Here is a 25939-nt window from a genome sequence, read left to right as displayed (position 1 = left end):
ACAAATAGGATGACCACACTCAGTAGATTATAACTGTATCCTTGTATCTGAAACTAGAAATATGAAATATAACTCTGAGGTCATATTGTAGTTATGCAAAGTGTGGTCCATTAATCATAAAAGATTAGGGTTGGAAGGGACCTCATACACATCTTTGGGGCGTGCGGTTCAGACCCTGGGTTTGCGTTGGAGCAGACTGACGTGTCTGGCTAGACAAGGCAGGGATCTGAAGGCCCAAACTGGCAGAGAAATCAGGCTCAGAGGTAGTCTCAGCACACCAGGTGACAGTCCCAAGGGGGTTTCTGTGATCGAACCTGTCACAACCACCATCACTGAGATCAGAATTTAGCTCAATATACTAAAAGGTACTACACAACACAAGGACTACAGCAGAACATGTGCTAAGCATTTCTGACTATACAAAATATGCTGAATGGATTAAATCCTTGTACTGCAAACAGATCAATATCTGAGCACATATAACTGAGTGTATTTACTAGGATGAGGATGGTGTGTTTTCATCCTTGTAAATGGACCACAAAATGTTATTCAATAGTGTGACAACTTTTCTGCAAGCCTATCACTTTGATACTTACTGTTACACTTGCTAAACTGATAAATGTTGAAAATGCATTTGCTCTTGTGAATGTCAGTGAAATATGATAAAGATGGTATTGTTAATTCCTACCAGCATGTGTTTGGTATCAGTTTGAAAGAGTGCCATCAAGCAGAGATGATACCACTTCATTCCAGTCAGTCAAGCAGAGAGTAATTAACTGTCCTTCAAAGTAAAGACACCCACAAGCATAAGTGCTAATAATGATTTGGTAAAACAGAACAAAAAGTCACAAAACATTCACAGTTATTCAAAAATGTTTGCAAAATTATTCTTCACAAGTAGCTGTATTAAAGTAACCTGTTGAGGTGGTTATGTGGCACTCCCTCCTCTTAGGGTGCAGGCCAATACATCCTGGTCTTCATTTGAAGCTGGAGATTTTTCTACCTTGAGCAGCCTTGCTACTCATGTGACAGTGTACAGAAGTCACACATGACTGTGTACAGGAAGGATCGTAAAGCACTAACTTTTGATAAGCCACAGGCAAAACCTCTGTGAGGACTGGATGATTCAGGGAATTGGTGATGGAACATGGAACCTTTCAAGTGATTAAACCCAAACTCATATGTCTAATAAATCAGAGGTTGGCTAGTCATTTCTCTATATGAAGTGAGTTGATGGTATCCACCAATACCAATAGGTCTGCAACATTAAAAAAATACTACAATTGGCAGTATCTATAAAGAATTCACAACTTTTCTACTTACATTGTTGTTCTTGTTGCTTCCTATTTCCTCTTCCTCCTTTTTCTCCACTCAATTCTTCTTCCTAACTGCCCTTTTAAACCTTTCCTCATTCTGCCTTTGTTCGTTCCTCCATCACTTCAATAATATTCAGAATAATCTCACACTTGAATGCCATTCTACTACAGCAGTAATTCAGCTTCCTTCCATGAAGCTTTTCTTCCAGAAAGACTTTCAATAACAGTCCTCCAAGTAAACTATAGAAAATAACTAGGTATGTACAAAAAATGTGAAACAAGACATCTTATGCAACTGGAGCACCCTGGAAAATGACATTCTCCAAACATCATTATTCCTCCACCTCCCTCCCACAATAGTAATCATTTTAGTGTGTCCTTAACATGTTCAGATTGTAAGATTCACGCATCAGAAACTGTCTTACTCCTTTTCTCACCTTGCATAGCTATTACACTACAAAAATATGACAAGAGCAGGCAAAGGACTTAATCGGCATGGAGAATGAAGTGCTCTTTTGTCCCTTATGGTGGCACCTTAGAGATACAATGGTACTTGGGCAGGGCAAGGAAGCTTATGCAGCTACTCTCTTTACCTATTCCCAAAATGGTAAAGTAAGTTCAATCTACAGTGTTGTCAGTATGGTGCATTTCATTAGCAACATTTTTAAGTCTCTCACATGTCATTCTTAAGAGTTAAACAACACAAATGTAGAGATCCAATTCAAATGAAAAATTTATTGCAGAGCTCTTCAGAACCCAAGAGAAAACTTACCAAGTCTCAATCACTCGAGCTAATAAATGTACTACATTATCAAGTCACTGTGGAAGAGAGAATGGAGAGCAAAATGAAATGGACAAATAAAAATGAGATCTCTGGTTGGTCTGATTACTGTGAGAACAAGGTGCATGGGAGAGAAAAACGTGCACTGGCGAGACTTAAAAAGAAACTGAAAGACAGATTCAGTCTTCCTCTGTAGAAACTGGACCTTGACATAGAATGAAAAAAGAGAAGGAAAATGATCACAGAGCTCTGTCCTTAAGCAGCATAATTCCTCACCACAATTACCAAGGTCAACTGAATGATTTAGAGAGAACATGTGGAAGGTAAGAGTGAATTACAAACAGAGGATGAAGAGGAAATTTTCCAGGACTTCTTTGAAACATTCCACTAGTAATAGGCTTAAAAAGCTACTGAACCCCCATAAAACAAATGTCTTTCAAATTCTTCCATTTAGAAACAATCCTGGTCACTGCATCTACCTGCATTTCTGAAAGCACTACCCGAAGACTGTGTTCCACTATGACTACTGGAGAGAGACAGATGCCTTCAGAGTTGGGAAAAGTCATCTTTTCCTTTATCTCATCAAAAAGCTTCCTCTGCCCTCCTGGATCTTATCTGGATTGAGCTTTAACCAGCCCCGTCACAAAGGCACAGCTAGCTAGGGCAGACCTATAGAAGTAGGCATTGTCCATCTGAGCACTGGGTAGCTCACACCTTCCTTTAATGGCCTCATTTGAATAATGAATATAAGAAGATAGGAATGATCCCTGAAAAACTCCACATGAGAGCCTTTGGGAAAGAAAAATTGTTCACTGCAACTCTCTAGAATCTATCCATAAGGAAAGAAGAACCAGGTTAATGGATTTATTATATGAGCTGAGAGTATATGTGAATGCTCATTAACTCTTAGCTGTTCATTTCTATACTGTTAAATGCTTTAAAAAATCCCTAATATTGTAATAACCCCTGGTAAACGTTTAGAGTAGCATAATTAAAGTTAACAGTTTTCTGAACATTTATATGTGAAGGAAAAGGTCAATATACAAGGTGTTTATGCAGCCATGTAAATTACAATACATTCTTTTTAAGTTTTCTACACAATACATAACTCAGAATCTCAATTTTCATCTAAAAAATAAAATGCAGGTCAAGATTTTCAAAAGTAACTAGTCACTTTAAACAGGCCCAATTCTCAGAATGCATTGAGCACCCATCCTCTGAAAATTGGGCCTCTTTTAGATTACTTAAGATGAGCACCCAAAAATGAAGGTACCCAAAGCCACTCATCTTCTTGAAATCTTGTCCTCACTCTCTAGCCCTTATGGTTGCAAATGTATTCTTAGAATTGTGAACTAGCTCTAAACCAATACAACGTTTGCCTGAGCCTGCAGAAAGAGGAAACAATAGTTCTGAGAAAAGCATGAACTCCCCACTCATCTAGATGAAGGGTTAGCTCAAAGCCTAACAACAACAGGTTTAAAATATACACACATAACTAGGTCAATACTGATTATTTATGAAGAAACATCAAATTTGTTGTATATATTGGTATATATTGGGACGAGGTGCAGTGGGGCTGGTCATTTTTTTTTTTTTATAAAGGCTTGCTAGTGTGGGCAGTGGGGCATACAATCCCCTCCTGTTCCCCAAATTTAACTTTGCCACTTTCCTTTCCCAAAAGGGAGCAGAAAAGAGAAGATACACCTCCTCCCCCCATATATAAAGCTTCAATCAGCTTCTGTGGGATGAAGACTCCCATCCTTCAGAGACACCAAAGCCCCCTGTCAGCTGCCAGAACAAACAGGTTCCCCCTAACAACTTCTACAGTGCAATAATAAACAAAACCTGCACCATACTGAAAACTGAAAATATGGGACATTTTAAAATAAAAGTTAGTTGTATTTAATTTATTTATGTAACAGTAGCACCAAAAGATCCTGAAACTGGCAGTGCCACAATTCCAATGTTTCTCCTGTATAATTTAGGTCTATTGTTCAAAAGCCAGGGAATCGGACTAAGGATATGATCCTGCTCTTACTGAAGTCCATTATGCAACTTCCAAGGTTTTCAGGGAGAACGGGATCAGACTTACATTTTAACACAGAGTACTGAAGCTGCAAAATTCAGATATAGATTTCAATCTCTCCTAGACTTGGGGGTGTCTGATCCATTACGTTGGTATGTCATTTTTAAAATTATGACCTAGATCCAGGTTTGTATATTGAACCACCATAAATTTGGATATATTCAGAGCCAGGGTTTTGTTCCCAGCTGAAGTTTGCACCACTATACAGTATGAAGTAAGGTACCACCATAATGTTTGTGAGGAAGGGACGGGCAGGCACAGACACAGTGGAATTCTTCTGCCATTTAAAGACCCTGAATACCCTACAATTTCCAAAAACTCCAGACATCGCTTCAGAATATATGAAATTTGGATTCAATATATTACTGTTCCCATTTTTCCTTCCCATACTTTACCCCACCTAAAGAAATGAACAGAAAATCTGGGGTGAAATCCTGGCCCTATTGAAATCAGTTGAAGTTTTACCATTGACTTCAAATGGGACTGAGATTTCACCTGCTGTGGTTCTTAATTAGTGTTGTGCAAATGCAGGACAGGGTTTGCAAAGGGAATCTCAAACTGAACCCTATAGCTTTGTTTATAGGTGCTGAAAGTGAATCTGCTCCCTGCAGATAGTCTTAGAGACTGGAGTTTGTGAACTTGAACCTGTAAGAGAAACTATCCTGTACCTGATTCTCTCCTTACCACCAAGACCATCATCTTTACTTTAGACGTGTTTAGGAAGGTTTGTTCAAGGAGGAGGGAATGGCTGCTGAGGTAGTGGTAAGCTGGGGTCAGGAAGTTAGTTCCCCTGGCTTCTCAGCTATGGAAACTACCACAGTCCATGTTCGGATTTCAGGAACATGGGCTGAGGTTTGAAAATGCAGGCTGGTAAAGCACGTAAACTGAAGGAAAATTACCCAGCACAGCATTGGGACTTAGCTGGCAGTCTGAGGATTTTGTTCAGCAGCGGTTATAAATATGTTTCACAGCCTTTAAAGCTGGTATCCTTTATATAAAACATAATGGCAGTAAGCTCTTATCACAATAGTATTAACAGCCAGTTGTCCACTGATAACATAATGGTACTTTGTTTACAGATTTGGGGATAGGTGCCAGGCCAGCAATTAGACTATATTATAGCTGTATCATTCTAATATATTCTGGGGAAAAATTCTAAGAATAAGATATGCTGACTTCTATCTTAGCACCACAGTGAATGTGGGTATCACAATGGCTCCAAAGGTATCCGAATATTATTACAACATGGTAATTCACTGGTATGATCCGTTCCCCAAGCAGAGCTTTTACCCCCCGTCCCCAAAAGAGACGTGCCAGAGACTCCATGAAGTCCATTAGGAAATTTGCTATTGCTATCGATTTTATGTGGAAGTTTCTCAGACACTGCAGTGACAGACAGAAGTACAAAACTCTAAGACAGACAATAAAAAGTGAAGACTGGTAATGTAAGGTATCATAGGGAATATTTTGTAAGGGATCCATTATAGAGATTCAGAGATCGCTCCCTACGTTCCCATTAACATAGCAAGTCACATTAATATTAATTGAACTTAAAAACCTTCATCAAATGAGAAGACATTCCCACTAGAAAGTATTTATCATTCTTTTCTATACCAAACAGTGGAACATTAAAAGAATAGTTACATACCATAACAACTTAACAATTGGCATAGTGTTAGTATTATGCACATTAATATAAGCCTGAACTTTTTTCTATTGTACCTCTCAATTTCCTGTTCTGTGTGTGCTGGAGAAGGACACATGTTGTGTTCCATGACATACAGTGGAGTTGAGCACATCAGGTTTGCTTTTATTAGGGCAGGTCAAAAACCAGTAGTTACCTCTCAGATATGCAAGTGCCTTCTTTATTAGTGCAGAGCAGAGTGGGTGGGGAAACCTGTTCATTTATAGCAGGGGTAGGCAACCTATGGCACGCATGCCGAAAGCGGCACGCGAGCTGATTTTCAGCGGCACTCACACTGCCCGGGTCCTGGCCACTGGTCCAAGGGGCTCTGTATTTTAATTTAATTTTAAATGAAGATTCTTAAACATTTTAAAAGCCTTATTTACTTTACATACATACAATAGTTTAGCTCTATATTATAGACTTGTGGAAAGAGACCTTCTAAAAACGTTAAAATGTATGACTGGCACGCGAAACCTTAAATTAGAGTGAATAAATGAAGACTTGGCACACCACTTCCAAAAGGCTGCCGACCCCTGATTTATAGCATATGGGGAGCAGAGGTGGGAGTTGCAGCAGAAGAGCTATTGGGGTATAATATATTTATCAAGGGAGGAGCACCAAATTGTTTAGTTGGTTGTTTAATTTTATTTAGGAAATCAAAAACAATGGTGAAGTGTGGGGAGATTCAGAGCTCAGAAATATTTTATTAGAGAAGGATGAAAGGGTATTTAATATTTAATCACCAACCTCATCACTTATTTTGGACACCAGCTGCAACTGGTAATAAACGAGACTGCAGATGCACTATTTAGTGCTCAAGCAGCAGTATTTATGATAACGGTATTTCCAAGAGACATAAATATAAATCATGGTTCCCAATACAATATTTGCTTATTAAAACCTATCCCACAACAAATAATTCCTTCATTTTGACAAAAGAAGCTGCTTAGCAGTCATACTTTCAATATCTTTAAAAATAAGTAACTTAGTAAATAAATTATTGTTGCTTCTACAGTTACAAATAATAATAAGTCCTATGATCTATTTCCATGCACTACTTGAAAACACAATGACGTACCTTGATAAGGACTCTAAAAATTTCAGTCAGAGCTTCCATTTATTTTTAAATGCACAATCAGAGGTGTCTATGTAACAGTTTTCTCTCAACCTTTAGAAACTCTATTTCATGAGGTATATAGCAAAGACCTATAAACTTAATGCATTTTCATAATATCCAGATCAATGTTTTAAATCTTATTTGTCAACAAATTTGTGACAAGATTTCTGTTTAAGATAAATATTATTTCATCCATCTATTATACCCATATGGTATGTTAAAAATATGTGCTACCATTATAAATGCAGAGTGTCCAATGCATACAGTAGTTTGTCAGATAAACATGTTTCTATGGAAACTACTGAAATGAATGCTTCATTTTCTAAACTTGGCCATAACCCCAAACTTTTATTACAGCATCCAAATGTTTCATTAACTTGATTCACATGATCACAACACAGCCTGTTTCTCTTTAAGAATAGGAGTACTTGATCAGTTTGAATAAAGTAGAGTTACTGTCTCATTGAGAAAATTCTCCTCCAAAATAATATTTTAATAATTTGTCTAGCAACTTCAGTACCATTACCCTCTATTTCTGGTACTCGACATAATTAGCATTAGCATTGTGTTTACTACTTTAGCCTACATCTTGGGGGGCTGTGGAGGATATAAAATGTGCATGCACATTAAATACAAAAAAGTTACAACAGTAAAGAGCTTCTGGCATTGTATGAATATATATATTTTACAAACAAAAATCAATTAAAAAAATTATTAACATTGCAAAGTCAAGTACTCAAAAATTAGGAAATAGGTTCCTAAGCAATCTTAATTTGACCCATTTGTGCATACGCAGACTCAGACTCTCAGACTTTAAGGTCAGAAGGGACCATTGTGATCATCTAGGGCGACCTTCTACACATTAGGCCACAGTACCTCACTCACTCCTGAAATCGACCCCTAACCTCTGGCTGAGTAATTGAAGATCTCAAATTATGGTTTAAAGACTTCACGTTACAGAGAATTCACCATTTACACTAGTTTAAATCTGCAAGTGACCCCTGCCCCATGCTGCAGAGGAAGGTGAAAAACCCCAAGCTTTCTGCCAATCCGACCCAGGGTAAAATTCCTTCCCAACCCCAAATATGGCGATCAGTTAGACCCTGAGGACATGGGTAAGACCTACCAGGCAGACACCTGAGAAAGAATTCTCTGTAGTGACACAGAGCCTCCCCATCTAGTGTCCTGTTTCAATTCTGATAACTAAATTACATGATCACTTTTGGAGGAGGGGGCAGGACTACTGTCTCATTCAGTGCACAGAAATGGAAAATTCTATCTTATCTGTGAACTTAGTTTTCCACGACGGCTGGAATGCAAATAGGCTCATCAATGAGCTTTCAGTCTGGTCTGTGATGCACTGAAAGGCTAGCTAAATTTCCTCTGTGTGTTCTGCTGACTCAGCCAACCCAGACTTTCATTCTTAGTGTAGAACCCTGAGGAACAGATGAGTTTTCCCCAGGACACAAACCAGGTGACTTCTCTAAGTAATACTGGTTTTCTGCCTTTTTAGCAGCTATATATCTTCTGAAAAGAGAGTAGTAAGTCTGGTGATCCACAGCATGAGACAATTTATATTTGAAGTCTCCCCTTTTGGCGAGATTCCCCCCGCAGGTCATTTAGGAGTCCAGATGTGTTCCCCCAACACAGGGCCTGGTATCTGTACAAATGACCAGCCTCTCTGGTCTGGACATCAGATAGCTGTTAAGTATTATTAAGAATGAGTTCATCAAGAGATGCTAGTACTGGGTCTGGACCAAGATCTTTATACATGGATTTGCTGCAATTGCTGGCTGGAAGCAAAACAAGAATTATGCATGGTATCTACAGGAGACCAATTAGCTCAGAAACTGATTTGGAGATTTTATCTTAGGAAAGGTATAGTGAAGTTTGACAAAGTAGACATTATCTTCTTCCATTTCTCTCTTGAAATAAAGATGGTCTTGGATGATAATTTAGAAGCTGAAGTTTTATAAGGGCAGTAATTGGTCCTTCCATTTGTTCACTCAAAACCTTGTTTCCGAAAGGCTTTTAGCAAGAGCTTTGGGGCCCTGTGTAATGTGACAAGGTGCAGAACTCTTCTGCCCATTGCACCTAAGCATGACCACTTCTGCCTCATTTCCTCTAACCTTTTCCTATCTCTTTCCCACCCACGCCTGGTTCTCATCTAAGTCCCATTGTCTTCATGCATCTGACAAAGTGGGCATTCACCCACGAAAGCTTATGCTCCAATACTTCTGTTAGTCTATAAGGTGCCACAGGACTCTGTGTCTTCACCTAGTCCGTCACACTCTCCCCTTCTCAAGCGTCTCATCCCAGTCCCAATTCTCTTGCCCAGCAATTCCCAGTTTCTCCCATCCTGGCTCTTCTTTCAATCTTTCTCCAAGACCATTACCCTGGCCTCCAGTCCCCACAACTCCTCCACATCTCCATTGGCTCCCAGTTCTAATCTCCCTCCTTCAGCTCCTCATCCAAGCTCAGTGTCCCATCCCATCTCCCCGCCTCCGCCAGCAATTTGTTCCAGTCTCTTTGCTCAGCTAGTTCTAGTTCTCCCCCAGCATCCCATTTCCTCATCAGTTTGGTCTCCCCTCATCTTCTTCCTCCCACCCTATAGGTTCTCAGACCCATTGTTCTTCTCCAACCAGTCCCAGTTTCCCCCCAGCTCCTCATCCAGACTCAGTCTTCCCACCTACTGGCTCTCAGCCCTTTCTCTTCCCTCCTTGGCTTCCAGTTCCAGTCTCATTACCCACCTAGTCCCAGTCTCCCAATTCCCCTCTTCCCCCAACTGCTAGCCTCTAGTCCAAGTCTCCCCTCCTAAACCCATCCAGACTCTATTTCCTAATCAGCTCCCCACTTCCCTCCCCACAGATCTAGCTCTCGTCTCCTCTGTATTTGAATCAGGCAGCTTCCTCCCCCACGTTGCCTGGGAGTGGGAGAGGTTCATCAAGAACACAGGAGAGGCAGTCTTTCTGCTCTCAGTTTAGGTGCCAGACATAGTATAGCCTGCAGGTACCTCAGGCTGAAGTTGCAAAGAAAGTACTGCTCAACTGCAGGCAAGAGCATGCTCAGTCCACAGGGAATTCTGCTATTAAAAACCCAAGAAGTCTCTACTGAACACATGCAAACGGAATTTTCAAAGGCATTTAACTTGGCCAAATTTGTGCAGATTTTCACAGAAGTGACAGTAGACAAATCCCTATCAGAAAGGACAAATGTCCAAGCAGGGGAGCAGTAGAGCTTTTACGATTTTTTAACATAAGAAAAATCATGTATTTTTCCTTAGCCTCATTTTCAAAAATAGCTGATCCATTCTGGCTGAAATTTTCAAAAATGTTCAGTCTGAATCAGACACCTGGCATAGAAAATTTCAACCCATACAAGTTTGGCAGTTTTAGGCAACTGAAAACAGTCTCTTATAATAAAAAGTGTTGGCAACTTAGCCCTGCCTGTAATAAAAAGTATTTAGCGACAGTTCTGCTTATGTTATATTTTCTGTTTCTTCCCTCCCCCCCTTTTTTTAATTACTAAGGCTACTAACAGAGATGCTTATAAATTCATCTAAACCTGCATCATTATTCTTCAATTTGGGTGTGCTCCTACTACCATTGAATTGAACAGGACCAGGAACAAGCCTTTTCACTTGTAATGCTTATTTGTGACATATCTCAGCAGCATCTAATTATTTCAAAGAGAGATGTTTAGGGCTTGAGGCAAATTAAGCAAATGAACTTGTAGGCAATGAAGTTCCCATTTGATGTCAGCATCTCATTAATTAAAAACAGGGAAAGAGGAATGCAGATTAGATTTTTTTCAGTGGTTTTTTTATAAGACACCAGTTAATATTTAATGATTGACAAACTGACTGAGCAAAGGCAAGGGGAATTTTGAGGTGGAGACACCTGGTTTTATCTAGAGCGGGCCAAAAACTGGAAGGGGTTTCAAGCAAAAATGTGTTTCAGGAGAAACAAAACAGAAATGTTTGGCTTACCAGCTGCCCGAGTCTATCTATCTGGACTGGAAGGCACGCTCCCAGCTGCTGTGTAGATATACCCTGAGTTGCACGTGGTCCAGACGTAGTGACTTCAGATTAAGGAGGAGGGATAGCTCAGTGGTTTGAGCATTAGCCTGTTAAACCCAGGGTTGTGAGTTCAATCCTTGAGGGGGCCATTTGGGGATTTAGTTGGGGATTGGTCCTGCTTTGAGCAGGAGGTTGGACTAGATGATCTCCTGAGGTCCCTTCCAACCCCGATATTCTATGATTCCCAAGTAGAATGTACAGGGCAGACAGGAGATGAGAACACACAGTATACAGAGATGGGGGGGTGTATTTTGGACATTCATGCCCTTGTGTGCATTTATTCAACAAGCAGACATGGTAGCTACAACTCTAGTTAAGGTTGCCCAACACTTTGCTTTAAGAATCCTTTTTCAGTTACGCAGTTACGTGTAGTAACTTTCTGAAATTTTAAACCTTTGAGGCTGAAATTTTCCTGGCTGCCTCAGGCTACTTCCCCCCCCCCGACACACACACACACACACACACCCCTCAAAAAAGGTTTGGCCATTTCTAGATATTAGCCAAAATAATAAGATTATTTTGGCCTCCCTCCCCCACCCCCACACTATTTCATTGAGAAGGGAGCATTCTTGGAGCAGGGACTTGAAATTTAGGGGTGGGATCTGGCACAGGTATCCCTGGTTTCAGGGATGGGCCTTTTACTTTCCCCATGAAAATCCATCCAAACCGGACAAGTTATAAATCTCCAAAAGCGTCAATTCACACATGCTCAGCAGAGACATGTTAGAGTGTGGCAGCTAAAGTTTTCAAAGACTCCTTCTGTACTGGGGGCTGAAGATTTTTACCCTGCAATTACTCCTCCCAGTTCACAGGAGGTGCTCTGTTTCTCCAGTACTCTAAATGCTGGAACCTTCTGGAACCCAGGCAGTATGGAGAAGGAGAAGTACTACAAAAGACCTGGTCTGTGTCAGAGTCTATCAAATAAATGGGGAACTAGTCCAAAATCTGTTTCTACTCAGTGAACAGGCAACAGCAAGCTTCTTTAGGATGATGTTGAGGTTAATATTTAAGGCAATCAGATAGAACAAATTATGAGCATTTAAAATTAAAGAACCCCAAATTACCTTTTTCTTATATTTCTTAAAAGTAAATTCTTGATGTGATCCAGTGGTTACTTTAATTAACCAACTATCTTCTCTCCAACAAGATGCTTGCTCAAAATACAGGAACAAATATATGGTGTAAAGAAAGCATTACTCAAATACGAACTCCAGTTTAGGATAACATTTGCATCAAGATGAAGAGATTGTTCAGCTGATCTCACCTAATACAGCAGACACACTATTTCATACCACTTGGCCTCCACTATACTGGCCAGCAAATCTAAAGATGTACAGCCAAATGCTGGTGGATAATACTAGACAAGGATGTGCTGTTCCATATTGCTACTGCCCATAGCTTTGCAACAATTGTGCTGGTATTAACTTTTGGAATCATTTAATCTAATGCCTTAATTGGCACAAGAACACTTGACACCTTAATTTAGGAGATTTAACAATTATCACAGATTAGAAGGCATGGAATGACTACTTGTTATTGTACCCATGGCTAAAAATATAGTTATACAGAAGTAGTAGTCCTTCCCTTCTACTAATTAACGACACGAGTAATGGATTAAATGACCTTACAATAATTAGTACATGGATTCTTGGTGTACCTTTTAAAATCTATTTTATAAAATAATGGGTAGAGGTATATCAATTATCTGTGTTGGCTTTTATGTTTTACAGCTATTCTACACTCTCTTTTGGAGGTGTTCATAAACTTATTTTCAAGAATATCAAAATCAAATATTTAAAACAATAAGATGTCATATGCAGATGCAAGTACAAATTTAGACAACACTTGTAGAGCAAAAGGGTCTTTATAGACTTACTATTTTTATTTTCATTGTTCCATTTTTGTGGTGCTTATTATAAACTTATTTTTTAAAATTTAATGTTAGAAAATGTGGATATTTAACAAGCACTCTAGATATATAGTTAAAATTTTGCATAGCTGATAGTATAAGAGTACGAAAATGTATTACATTTATTAAAATATTTACACAAAAAACAGTCCTGTAAACTGATGGGCACAAGCGACCCTCAGGGTTCTGTCTATATGTAGCAGTTTGCAGAGCTACAGTCTTAAAAATATTTCTAAAATATTTCCTATATTGTAAACTATTTCAAACAACAAATTGACAACATAATTTTCAAGAGGATTAAATGTGTTATGCGGCAGCACAAGAGAAAAAAGATTTTAGTACATCCACATTTTGAATCTGAAATACGTGAGTTAACACATCTTACTGGATATTCTAAATAAAATATTTGGTATCAGAGGGGTAGCCGTGTTAGTCTGGATCTGTAAAAGCAGCAAAGAATCCTGTGGCACCTTATAGACTAACAGACGTTTTGGAGCATGAGCTTTCGAGGGTGAATACCCACTTCGTCGGATGCATGTAGTGGAAATTTCCAGGAGCAGGTGTGTATATATATCTGATTTGTGTCCATTTATCCTTTTCCATAGAGACTGTCCAGTTTGGCCGATGTACATAACAGAAGGGCATTGCTGGCATATGATGGCGTATATTACATTGGTGGACGTGCAGGTGAATGAACCGGTGATGGTGTAGCTGATCTGGTTAGGTCCTGTGATGGTATCGGCGGTGTAGATATGTGGGCAGAGTTGGCATCGAGGTTTGTTGCATGGATTGGTTCCTGAGCTAGAGTTACTATGGTGTGGTGTGCAGTTACTGGTGAGAATATGCTTCAGGTTGGCAGGTTGTCTGTGGGCGAGGACTGGCCTGCCACCCAAGGTTTGTGAAAGTGTGGGATCATTGTCCAGGATGGGTTGTAGATCCCTGCTGATGCGTTGGAGGGGTTTTAGCTGGGGACTGTATGTGATGGCCAGTGGAGTCCTGTTGGTTTCTTTCTTGGGTTTGTCTTGCAGTAGGAGGCTTCTGGGTACACATCTGGCTCTGTTGATTTGTTTCCTTATTTCCTCGTGCGGGTATTGTAGTTTTGAGAATGCTTGGTGGAGATTTTGTAGGTGTTGGTCTCTGTCTGAGGGGTTAGAGCAGATGCGGTTGTACCTCAGTGCTTGGCTGTAGACAATGGATCGTGTGGTGTACCCGGTATTCACCCACGAAAGCTCATGCTCCAAAACGTCTGTTAGTCTATAAGGTGCCACAGGATTCTTTGCTGCTTTTAAAATATTTGGGTCATTCAACTGTCCCGCTCCTGCTCCAACTGAAGCTGACGGCAAAACATCTTTATTCTGGAAGGTAGCTATTTATGTAATACAATTTATATATTGATTTGACTACTCTGGAAATACTACTGAAATAAAAAACTCCATATGAGTGTCAGACATTTGGATTCCCTAATTTACAGCTGCCAGTGAGAAGAGAAACAAAAACAAAACAAAAAAAAGTATGCAGCAATTACTTATGCAACTATTCATTAAGCAAATTAACTGCTGTAGTTTGCACAGTACAGTACTGTCTTTAAAACCAAAAGCTTTTTATACAAATGCTATGTTAACAGAGCATATTAGACTTGACACTTAAAAACAACTAAACCAGGCAATTCCAGTTTAAGAGAGTTGCTTCGATTTCACTCAGCATGTGGTTACCAAGTAAAATAGAGGGTCTCAAAGGGCATAGTTCTATATTCATAGAAACTGCAATTACTAGGCAGAAGCAAGCAGTAAGGATGAAATTAGATTGTCATCGTTTTGTTGCTTTAAGTCAGAAGCTTAATGTAATTTTAACAGACAAACAAAAAAACCATGCAATGCAAAAGAAAATCTTCCAATGAAATTGTATAGAGTCCCTAGGTCCCTCATACAACATGAATATAATTATTACAGTTCTGCAATGAACAGTTACAACTTCAAGTATTTTCCTAGGAGCAGAGAACCCCCCCTCCCTCACACACACACACAATGACTCCATATTGTATTTGCCAAAATTCTGAACAGGAAGGTTATTACATATTCTGTACAACTCTTCCTCCACAAAACCCAGACACCCTGTTGCAGTAATACTACATTATAAGTTTAATAGCTTCAGTTGCAATGGAGAGAAGAGGAGAATTCTGCAGAGAAATCATGTCACACCTATAACACATTAAATCCAATAAACTGGATATTAAAACTCATGAAAAGTAGACACCACGGTTTACAAGATGCCTACTGCAGTCTAGTCACCCAAATTGATTATGAAATAAAATCTGGTGGATTATGTACGGGGTTTTTAAAAATAATTTATTTAGCTAATCCATACAAATTAGCAAAATGTTTAGCAAAATGTGATGGTCAGATGCATCAATATAAATATACATTTCAATATAAATTCTGAAGAGAAAAAAAAACTTAAGTAAACTGACATAAAAAAAACAAGCACAGAGTTAACACTAAAACAAAAACCACTGTCGAATTGTCTCATTTTTTATTTTACAATGAAATCAGCAAGCAAATAGTTAAGATTAGTATAATTATCTATGAAAGGCATGTTCTGACAACAGTACAGTATCTTTTGAGAAATCTCTACCTTGTATTTTAGAGCAGTGGTTCTCAGCCAGGGATCTGGAGCCCCCTGTGGGGCCATGAGCAGGTTTCACGGGGGCCACCAAGCAGGGCTGGCATTAGACTTGTTGGAGCCAAAGACAGAAAGCTGAAGCCCTACTGCATAGGGCTGAAGCTGAAGCTTGAGCAACTTAGCTTCGTAGGGTCCCCTGTGGCATGGGGCCCTTGCCAACGGCCCTGCTTGCTACCCTCTAATGCTGGCCCTGGCTCTTATATGCAGAAAAACAACAGTTGTGCGCCGTGGAGTTTTTATAGCATGCTGGGGTGCCTGAGAAAGAAAAAGGTTGAGAACCCCTGCCTTAGAGGTAATCTGTGCTCCTCTTTCTGCAGCTCACAATAAAGACAAATCAATTTTTAGTTACAATAGGCCAGATCTTGATCAAGTATTCCCACTAAAATCAAACATATTAGATTACCCAGATCTAAAACCTAAATGCAAAAAATTAAAACAAGAAAGAAAATATCAATATAGACATATAGCCATGTATCCCTAGGATGCTTTTAAGCACCTTTATTATTTAGTTAGGGCTTTTGGTTTGTTTTCACTTTTTTTTTTTTTCAAATGGATGAAATCCTCTAACTCCTTTCTCAGACAGAGCTATTATTTACCAAAGTCTTTATTCAAATTTTTGTAACAAATCCAATTCATGTACCAAGAAAGAGACAACCTTTTATACTTTCATTTACTTTACAACTGAATATTTTGGACACACAAAATGAACTCAATCACTAGTTATAGCCTTTGCAATAGAATTCTATTTATTTATTTCACTGTTAATAAATGAAGCTCTAAACTCAGAAAAAGACAGGCAAACCTATGTATACTGGCTGAGAAGCCAGACAGATTTTTGCTGACTCAGGCCCTGACTGCTTTTGGCAACTGATCTGACTGAATCAGTTCAACAAATGACAAACTGATCATTCCAAACTGAAATGATCCATCATGAGGTATTTCAACTTTTAGCAGAAACAGCAACTGAACCGAGCCTTACACACACATAAAACAAAAACAAATGGCAGAAGGACTGATTTATTCCCAACTTTTGTCCACAGATCAGTGCATTAATCCACATATGCATTCATTATAAAACTGATGGCCTTGTATACTCTCTTTTGCATACTCTCAGCAAAAGATAAATTATAAATATAGTAGTTAAATGGGACTTGTCCCAATCCCATTAGAGACTCAAACTACTTTGCCTCCTGCATAGACTGTACCTAAACTCCCTAGCAGAGGTAAGCAATTAATTCATAATGAAAAATTTGACAAATTTTACTTCCTCTTCTGTTTGTTAATTTTCCACTTATTAAGAGTCTCCAATGTATCCATTAAATCAAAATTCTCTTTCAAATATCAATGACTTATTCTTGCTCTGGGAGGTTGTTTTCAAACAAATATCAGTCTACATTTCAATTGTGTTATTTGAACACACTGGACAGATGAAGCAATGTTATTCTCTCTTAGCCAATGAGAAACTTTAGAACCAGTTTGCAGTACAAATATTCACAATTACACATTCAGTTTTGCTTTCCATGACTATTTCTGTTATAATCTCTTAAGATTCAGTTTCCATGTAGATAACTGCCAGTAAAGCAAATTATTAAAATATTTGAAGAAAGCAAAACAGACTACTCTAGTTCATTTAATCTTCTGAATGAACATTAGAGGGAGGGAAGTTTTTGGGTGGATGCCGGGGGGGGAAGGGGAGGAGTAGGATGGAGGAGAAAGAGTGGCTAAATATTTGCCAGTCTCTACCCCCTACGTAGCTACAGTTAAATCAAACATGATCATGATGTCTCTGTATGGAAGAATAGGTAAAAAAAAAAATTTTTTTCTTTTTTAAGTTTTCTGACTAGAGTTAAACCAAACTTTTAATTCAACATGTACCATAATAAATGCAGTTACATAGACTCTGCATATCAATTGATCTGCATGTCAGTCAAGTTTTTCCTTTATGAAAAACTCTTCACAGAACTGTGGTTTCTCCTACACAAATACTTCCATGTAAATGAGAGTTCTATATTTAATTTTATTTATACCAAATTGTCTGAGCTGCTAATATGCTAATCATCTAATACTAAGATAAATTAACATAACCAACAAGCTGAACCAAATACAGTAATATGAATCAGAATGCTTAAGATTCTGATATTTTACATACATAACATAACAGTCCAAGTTCCAGGTCAGGACAAATTCTTCCAAACAAATCTGTGACCTTTGTACATAATTTAGAACTTGGGCTTACCCCTTAGAGCAGGCAACAGTGATCTCTCTTTCTTGTCATCACATTTGTTACATTCACTGAAGTACAAGAGTAAAAAGACATCCACAAGCACCCACATCAGAGAGGTGGCAAGAACCACCTTGCAGTAGACAAATCTCCTCATCTCTTGTCTTGGATTTTAGTTCACACACTGAGTAAAGATGGCTACTGCTGGGATGTATCCAAGCCACGTGGTTAAATTCCAGTATGAAAGTGAAGTCAAGAGCATCCACTGCAATTAAAGAAAAAATATTTGAATTACCTAACAAGTATACATAGTTTAAGGTGCAAAATGATACAAACATATAATGCTGAGATGCTTTTCCTCTATTTTAAAAATTAAACTATTTTCCTTTCTCCTGTATCTAACTATCCTCTTTGTAATGTTAACCCATCTTTCAAAGATTTGTTTTCTTTGCTTTTGTAAAGAGATCGGTACTTCTGATTTTTTTTCCTGTGTTGGATTATATTTTATCCAGATGTCTGTAAACCCAAAAAACAGAGTGACCCTGTCACTGAAGTTCAGACCACCACTTTAGCACCAGATGTCACTGAAGGAAGAGTGCCACAAGATACTCCATCTACCTATGTGGAATACTGCCTTGAAAAGACTATGTTTGGGGAGGGGGATTAAACTTAGCTATTCATCATTCTATTGTAATATATTAAAGTTAGATTGTAAATTTAAACTTTCACATCTACCATTACAAAGGGCATTCCACGCAGAGATGGGAAATCGTATAGGACATTTCCTGTATTGATGCCAGGTTTCAAAAGCAGTGTCCTAACATTCAGCAGCTGGATACCTTACTGAGGGCCTAATAAAACAAAATATGCCATCTATTAGCACTTACATACATGTCTTTTCCAAAAATAAATGACAGTTTAGAGACAGCCCTCATTTGGAAGAGCATGCTCCACTCTGAGGATCCAAATTTTAAACTACTTAAAAGACTGTATTGAAGAAAATGGTAAACTACCTTCTTGCTATTGGGAAAAAAAATCTATTGGCTTCTCAAAAAGAGGGTAACAAGGCTAATAAAATATCATCTTCTCTGGGGGACCCAACTAACTTAGGGCATGGATTACTTTACAAGTATGTGTATAGATGCCACACTATCTCTCTACTGCACTGGTCTGCTTCCTTCTTGTAAGAGTCCTTCTTACTAGAGCACTGAGACAATATACTCCCTGAGGATTAAAAACAAAAACAAAAGCTGAGGAAGGATGCAATTCAAACATACTCTCCCTCAAACAAAGCCATAGCTGGTAAGCCTGATTTTAGGCTAGTGAGCAATGACCCTTAGGCCTGGTCTATACTAAAAAGGGGGTTCGAATTAGGGTACACAAATTCAGCTACGGGAATAGCGTAGCTGAATTCGAAGTACCCTAATTAGAACTACTCACCCGTCCAGACGCGGCGGGGTCGAACTCCGCGGCTCCCCCGTCGACTCCACCACCGCCGTTTGCAGTGGTGGAGTACCGGAGTCGACCACGGCGCTTCCGGAGTTCGAACTATCGCATCTAGATCAGACGCGATAGTTCGTACTCCGAGAAGTCAAACTCACCACGTCGACCCGGATGGTAAGTGTGGACTAGCCCTTAGAAATGTTTACCCCTCTAGCTTTGCCCTTATCTAGTCCCTGTTCTGTATTCTTTTAGTGTCAGCTTGTGCTCAGAACATAGAAGCTGACACATTCCTTGTCCCAAGGATCTTACAATTCAGTTATGACTCAAAATATATTATATGCCTTTGTTGGTGGATCACCATTGAACGGTTGCATTTTGTGGGGTTGGGGGTAGGAAGGGGGAGAGGAGGAAGGATTGGAAAAAAGCAGGAGAATCTGCTGCTCAGGCTCTGTTACTCCTGTCTGGAGCACATAAGAGTACTTAAATAGCCACTAGAAGGATCACAATGATTGGAAAGAAGATTTAGCGAGCCCCCTAAACCAGTTCCAATAAGGGATAAGACCCTCCCCTTAATTTTCAGCATAGCTCTGGGAATAAGATTAGCTGGTTAATTCATGTTCCTTAGAAGCATAGGGCATGCCTACATTGCAGTTAAACACCTGCAGCTGGCCCGTGTCAGCTGACTCAGGCTTGTTGGGATTCAGCTTGTGGTGTTCACATTCAGGCTCAGGCAGTAGCCAGAGCTCTGGGACCTTCCCATGAGGCAGAACTCAGAGTTCAACCTGAGCCTAGATGTCTACACCGCAATTGAACAGCCCCGTAACACGAGCCCAAGTCAACTAACACGGGCAAGCCACAGTGCAATGTAGACATATCCATAGAAATGTAGGGCTGGAAGGGACCTAGAGAAGCTATTAAGTCCAGCCCCTGCACTGAGGAGTGACCAAGTAAACACAGACCAACCATGACAGATGTTTGTCTAATGTGTTCCTAAAAACCTCCAGTGAGGGGAACTCCACAACCTCTCTTGTTAACCTGTTCCAGTGTTTCACTATCCTTATAGTTTTCAAGTTTTTCCTAATATGTAACCTAAAATCTCCCTTACTGAAGATTAACTCAATTACTTCTTGTCATATATTCAGTGGGCATGGAAAACAATTGATCACCATCCTGTCTCTAACAGCCCTTAACATATTTGAAGACTCACCAGGTTCCTGTTCAGTCTTCTTTTCTCAAGACTAAACATGCCCAGTTTTTTTAACCTTTCCTCATAGATCAGATTTTCTAAACCATTTTATCATTTTTGTTGCTCTCCTATGGACTCTCTCCTAAACAGGGGTGTCCAGAATTGGACACAGTACTCCAGTTGAGGTCTCATCAGCGCCAAGTAGAGCAGGACAATTGTCTCGTGTCTTACATATGACACTCTACCTTAAGCTTCATGAACAACTGCTCAGATTTACTTCTTTTTAAAAAAATATTTATGCAATAGTGTAGTAAATTAAAAATATTTAGAATTGAGAGAGTTCCCACATAAGGATGTTGGTATTTAAGACAGTTGAGATTTGGGGCCTAATCTGCTTATATTATTTCATATTTGTTGATGGTGGTTTGTTTAAACTGAGCACCCATTTAAATGTTACATTTCTTTTTCTCCTTTAAATATACAATCTACAACAGTGCACATGGTATACCGACTCCTCCCTCACCAACTACTATGTTTAACCAAAGACCAGTAAAAACACTTTGCAATAGTGCTGAATTTCATTTTTATTGTTATTAATTATTCTGTTAAAGTATAAGGTGACTAAGTTTAATTACATACTAAACTAAACAGATGAGAAAGATAAAGATAGTATAAATTTAAATATAACCCTTGAAATAGTTCTAAAAGTACCATTTCTGTACTTGATATCTGATGAACTTTTCTAAATGTCCCAGTTCTAAATGTATTGGCCTCAGACAGAGATCTTTATTAAAAACGGGGGAAATTATGACTGATATGCTCGGTCTCCCCCATTCCCTACCACTAGGGAGGTTAGAATTAGCTTTTGGGATGCTTAGCAGAATCATTATGTGTTCAATACCAAAAATGTCCTTGGTGCTATATAAGGCACAAATACAGACTCTCCCCAAGGACCTTATAATCTAGAAGAACCTGTCTCTTCAATTAGGTTTACTTATTTATATTAAAAATAATAATAATAAAACCATAGCTGTTACAGATTGGGCTTCATGACATCTTCTTCTGTGCCCCAGGCTGTATAAGTTTTAACACTGTCTCTTATTGATGCAAGAGCCACTCCAACGTGCCACTGAACTTTTTTCCTTTATTGTGAAATTTACCTGTGGTCCAATAAAGCTTGGGCAATAAACTATACTGAGTTAATGGTGAATGGTAATAATGGAAAATTAATTTTGGGAGTAAATTGCTCTTATGTTAACAATATTTGGAATAAAAATTTCTACCTGGATTCTAAAGAAAAAAAATCTGCTCTGCAGTTTAAAAAAAGTCAAAGACAATTCAGGATATTTTTGTTCATTATGCAAATAGAGACTGTTATTTCAATGTATGTAGCGGTGCATGCTGTGCGTTGACATCAGATTCTAGCACTTAAGAACAGACTAAGTACCTTAGATAGAATTTGTAATTTATTAACAGATAAGAATCATGCCTCCCATTCTTTATCTCCTTTAAATCTTCATTTTAAGATGATAATTAACATCTCAGAACTAGAGGAAGAGCCACCAGCAGATATTTTCATTTAACATTCGGTAATAGCCCTAGCCAGTTATGTACCAGACAGACAGACTTCTTATATATGTTGAAGATAAAACTATAAGAGTCCAAGTTTAATCTTTTTTGGAGACTAATTTTTTGGCCACATTAGAAGTCACATTATTAAGAAGAAATCACTTGTCTATTACAACTTTTAAGTCAGCTTGTGTTTCAATTAAGGACCAGTTCCTAAAACAAAAGAAAACCATGTAATATTTTTTGCAATATTTCTCTTTTGAACTTCAAACAGCATACACACATGAAGCATTAACATCAGTAAGATGCATTTTAAACACAGAATACAGATTCTATTCCTTCAGTTTAAGAATTGAAAAGTATTTCTTTCCACCCCACCTTGCCCCAGAAACCCTGACCTCTTGACAGATGTGTTGGAGACTCCATTCCAGTTTTCCTTGTTTCTGGCAATGAGCTAATGGATTTTCAAGTGTCTACTAGTCCCTGTAAATGCTTTATATTAGAAAACATACATTTCTTTAGATGAAAAATTAATTTAAAAGTATTTAAAATTATCAGAAACAAATGGCTTGAAGCAAAAAGTTGGAACAATGCTGGTAGCCCAAAGAATCAATGTGTCCTGGTTAACAATACTGTCAGGAGTTAGTGTTAAAAACAAATACACACTCATAGAACTAACATGCAGTTTAGCATGCATCTAGCACTTCTATCTCTTTTTATCCCATTCCACACCACTCACTGTTTGCTTAGAATGTAACCTCTTCAAGGCAGCGACCTTGGCTTACCTGTCACTGCCTTGGCACACCACTGTGTCATAATATATATATTCCAGACCAAAAAAAAAGTACATTAAAAGAATATTAAGGTTGAAAGTCCAGCACTCAGAAGTAGAGAAACCAGAATTTTTTAAATGGGAAAACAACTTATTTTTCCCTCGCCCTGTTCTCAGAAACAGCTGAATCCTTTTGGCTGAAAAACTTTCCAGGTTTCAAAAAGAAATCCAGCCTGAAGTAGACACCTGGCATGGAAAATTTCAGTCCAAATGATTAAAGATCAGAAAAATTATAAGCAACTGAAAACAACATCTTATAATGGGAATTGTCAGCCAAACTTTATCATAGGCAGTGCTACCTGCTTAGTCTATAATAACCACTAAGAAACAGATGTAGTAAAAGATTTCAAGGTTGCAAAGTCAAGCACTGAAAAAAAAAAATTAAGGAATGCAATTATTAAAGTTGTCTGTGAACCCTTACATTTGCTCCCTTGTGTGTATGCATCATGATGACAATTTTTTTCATAAGTCTCTTGCAGCATTCCATGCACAGGATGAATAATGCTCAGTGAATGAGGCTGTTGTTCAATGTTTCTTTTTATGCTCAACACTCTGCACTGAATAGAGGATTAATTTCTACCCAGGACAGTCTATGACATTCATTATCCTAGTATATGAGTACACCAGAAACATTATTAGAACATCCAGTACGGCCGTACTGGGTCAGACTAAAGGTCCATCCAGCCCAGTATCCTATCTACCGACAGTGGCCAATGCCAGGTGCCCCAGAGTGAGTGAACCTAACAGATAATGATCGAGTGATCTCTCTCCTGCCATCCATCTCCACCCTCTGTCAAACAGAGGCTAGAGACACCATTCCTTACCCATCCTGGCTAATAGCCATTAATGGACTTAACCTCCATGAATTGATCTAGTTCTCTTTTAAATCCTGTTATAGTCCTAGCCTTCACAACCTCCTCAGGCAAGGAGTTCCACAGTTTGACTATGCGCTGTGTGAAGAAGAATTTCCTTTTGTTTATTTATCTTTTGCCCATTAATTTCATTTGGTGGCCCCTAGTTCTTATATTATGGAAACAAGTAAATAACTTATTCACTTTCTCCACACCACTCATGATTTTATATATCTCTATCATATCCCCCCTTAGTCTCCTCTTTTCCAAGCTGAAAAGTCCTAGCCTCTTTAATCTCTCCTCATATGGGACCCGTTCCAAACCCCTAATCATTTTAGTTGCCCTTTTCTGAACTTTTTCTAAATATTAACCTATTTTCATTCTCAGATGAGGAACTGAGGCAAAGAGATTAAGACCAAAATTTCTAGAAGTTCATAAAGTTGTGTGCCTCTGTGACTGGATGAGCATAGAGCCTATTTTTCAGAGTATTTTATGCAGCCAAAGTAAAAAAGTGTGTCAATACAAAAATATTTTTTTGCCAGCATTTTCTTCTTTCACTTAAAGTGTCAAGTTCCTAGAATTCATTAATTCAAATTCTGCAGAGTGTTCCAGGGGCATTATCCCAAAGCCGGGCCAAGCCACACTTCCCTCTTGGACAAATTCCTTAATCATCATCGCACCTGCAGCATGCAGCTGTAGTCTTTCCTCTATTCAGGCAATGTGTTGCCTGCTAACCTCTCAACAGGGCCTATACATTCAGTATTTCATCTAGTTTATCTGTTTGATCATGTGAATAAAAATACTAAATATCCAAGATGAAATATATGATATTTTGCTAAAGTGTTATCTGTAAGCTCAGAGAGAAACAGTCAAAGTGACATCCTTTTAAGCACTGGGAAAAGTTTTCTTTGAACATCCCGGTTGATTATCTTACTCTAGGTTCCTTTAGGGAGCATCCAATTTCAAAACCTGATTGTTCTCCAACCATGTCCATAATACAACTAATCCTATATTACAGTTTTTCATTTTCATATTTCATTATCCTACTTTCCAACAACTTCAGACCCTCTCGTGATTTTATATTCTGACCTGGCTTTTAATTGCTAAGGAGATAGGAGGATGTATCACAGTGGCATCACTTCAGGGGCAGCGAGCACCTCCTGGAAAAGTTGTGTTCAGAAACAGCTATACACAAATGTATCTAAAAACATTTTTAGAGTGTAGATTTCTGTAAGACATTGATCAGCTGGCCTTTGAGAAATGGTTCCTACCAGTGTGGACACAAATAAGAGAATTGACAACTGTGTGAATGACGTGTCCAGAACCAAGGCCAAGAGTGCATGACACAAACACTACTCACAGCAACACCTTCTGAGGGTACTAGAAGCATTTAGTAATGTGAATGGTTTACTAGAGGAAGTATAGTTTGAGTGCTAGAGCAGGGAACCTGAAGTTAGGCCTCTTGGGTTTAAGTTACAGCCTGGCAATTCTGGCCCAGATCCTCAAAGGTATTCAGGCATCTAACTCCTATTGATTTCAGTGGAAGTTAGAAGACTGAGTACCTACAAGAAAATGAGTCTGACTTCAGATAAATCACTTGATCCTTCTGTAGCTTGCTTTATCCATCCATAAAATGGGCCTAATACTAAACAGCCTTTCTGGGGTGCCAGATCTCCTCTTGTCATTAGTTTATTAAAAGTGCTGTTAGAACTTCAGGTGAAAATGCTATATGTACTATTATAATAAAGTAGTGCAGTAAATTTAAATCAGCCACTTTATTGTTGAATTAATCTAGTAGGTAGTTTTCCATCTCTAGCTATTTTGATCTTAATATTAGAAGCCTATTGGAATGTTGACAAGAGTTAATGCCCACTGGAAACACAATCTGATTAACCATATTTTATGGAAAGTGTTCTTATTTTAGTTAGATTTTTGTCCTCTATACCCAACATTGAATTTGTACTGCCTTCCGTTTCTGAGATACTTTCTTAGGTGACTATTTCAAGCTTGACTGTTAGCCTCACTTTGGCAGCAGCTGCTTAGCAACAACAATCAGCAGTCTTGTCCCTAGCACCCATTCATGGTAGCTGCATTTCTCAAGGAGGTAATTTTTGATGGAATTCAGCTAAGTTTCCAAACCACTGTATTGTTTCATTTCAATGAGCACATAAGGTTTGTATTACT

The 25939-nt window shown here is 38.6% G+C and overlaps 1 protein-coding gene across 4 annotated transcripts in view; it reads right to left on the bottom strand.

The window, feature by feature from the left end:
- Nucleotides 1-25939, bottom strand: part of GALNT13 (polypeptide N-acetylgalactosaminyltransferase 13) — a 492985-nt gene that overhangs the window by 285942 nt on the left and 181104 nt on the right. For all 4 annotated transcript variants that reach the window (XM_045032703.1, XM_045032702.1, XM_045032701.1 and 1 more), the window contains one exon: nucleotides 17890-18139. In XM_045032703.1, coding sequence (XP_044888638.1) covers nucleotides 17890-18031 — 142 coding nt within the window. In that variant the 5' untranslated portion in view covers nucleotides 18032-18139. The remainder of the gene's footprint in view (nucleotides 1-17889; nucleotides 18140-25939) is intronic.

Source organism: Mauremys mutica, chromosome 10, assembly GCF_020497125.1.
Source record: "Mauremys mutica isolate MM-2020 ecotype Southern chromosome 10, ASM2049712v1, whole genome shotgun sequence".
Lineage (NCBI taxonomy): Eukaryota > Metazoa > Chordata > Testudines > Geoemydidae > Mauremys > Mauremys mutica.
This window is presented reverse-complemented; position numbering and strand designations above follow the sequence as displayed.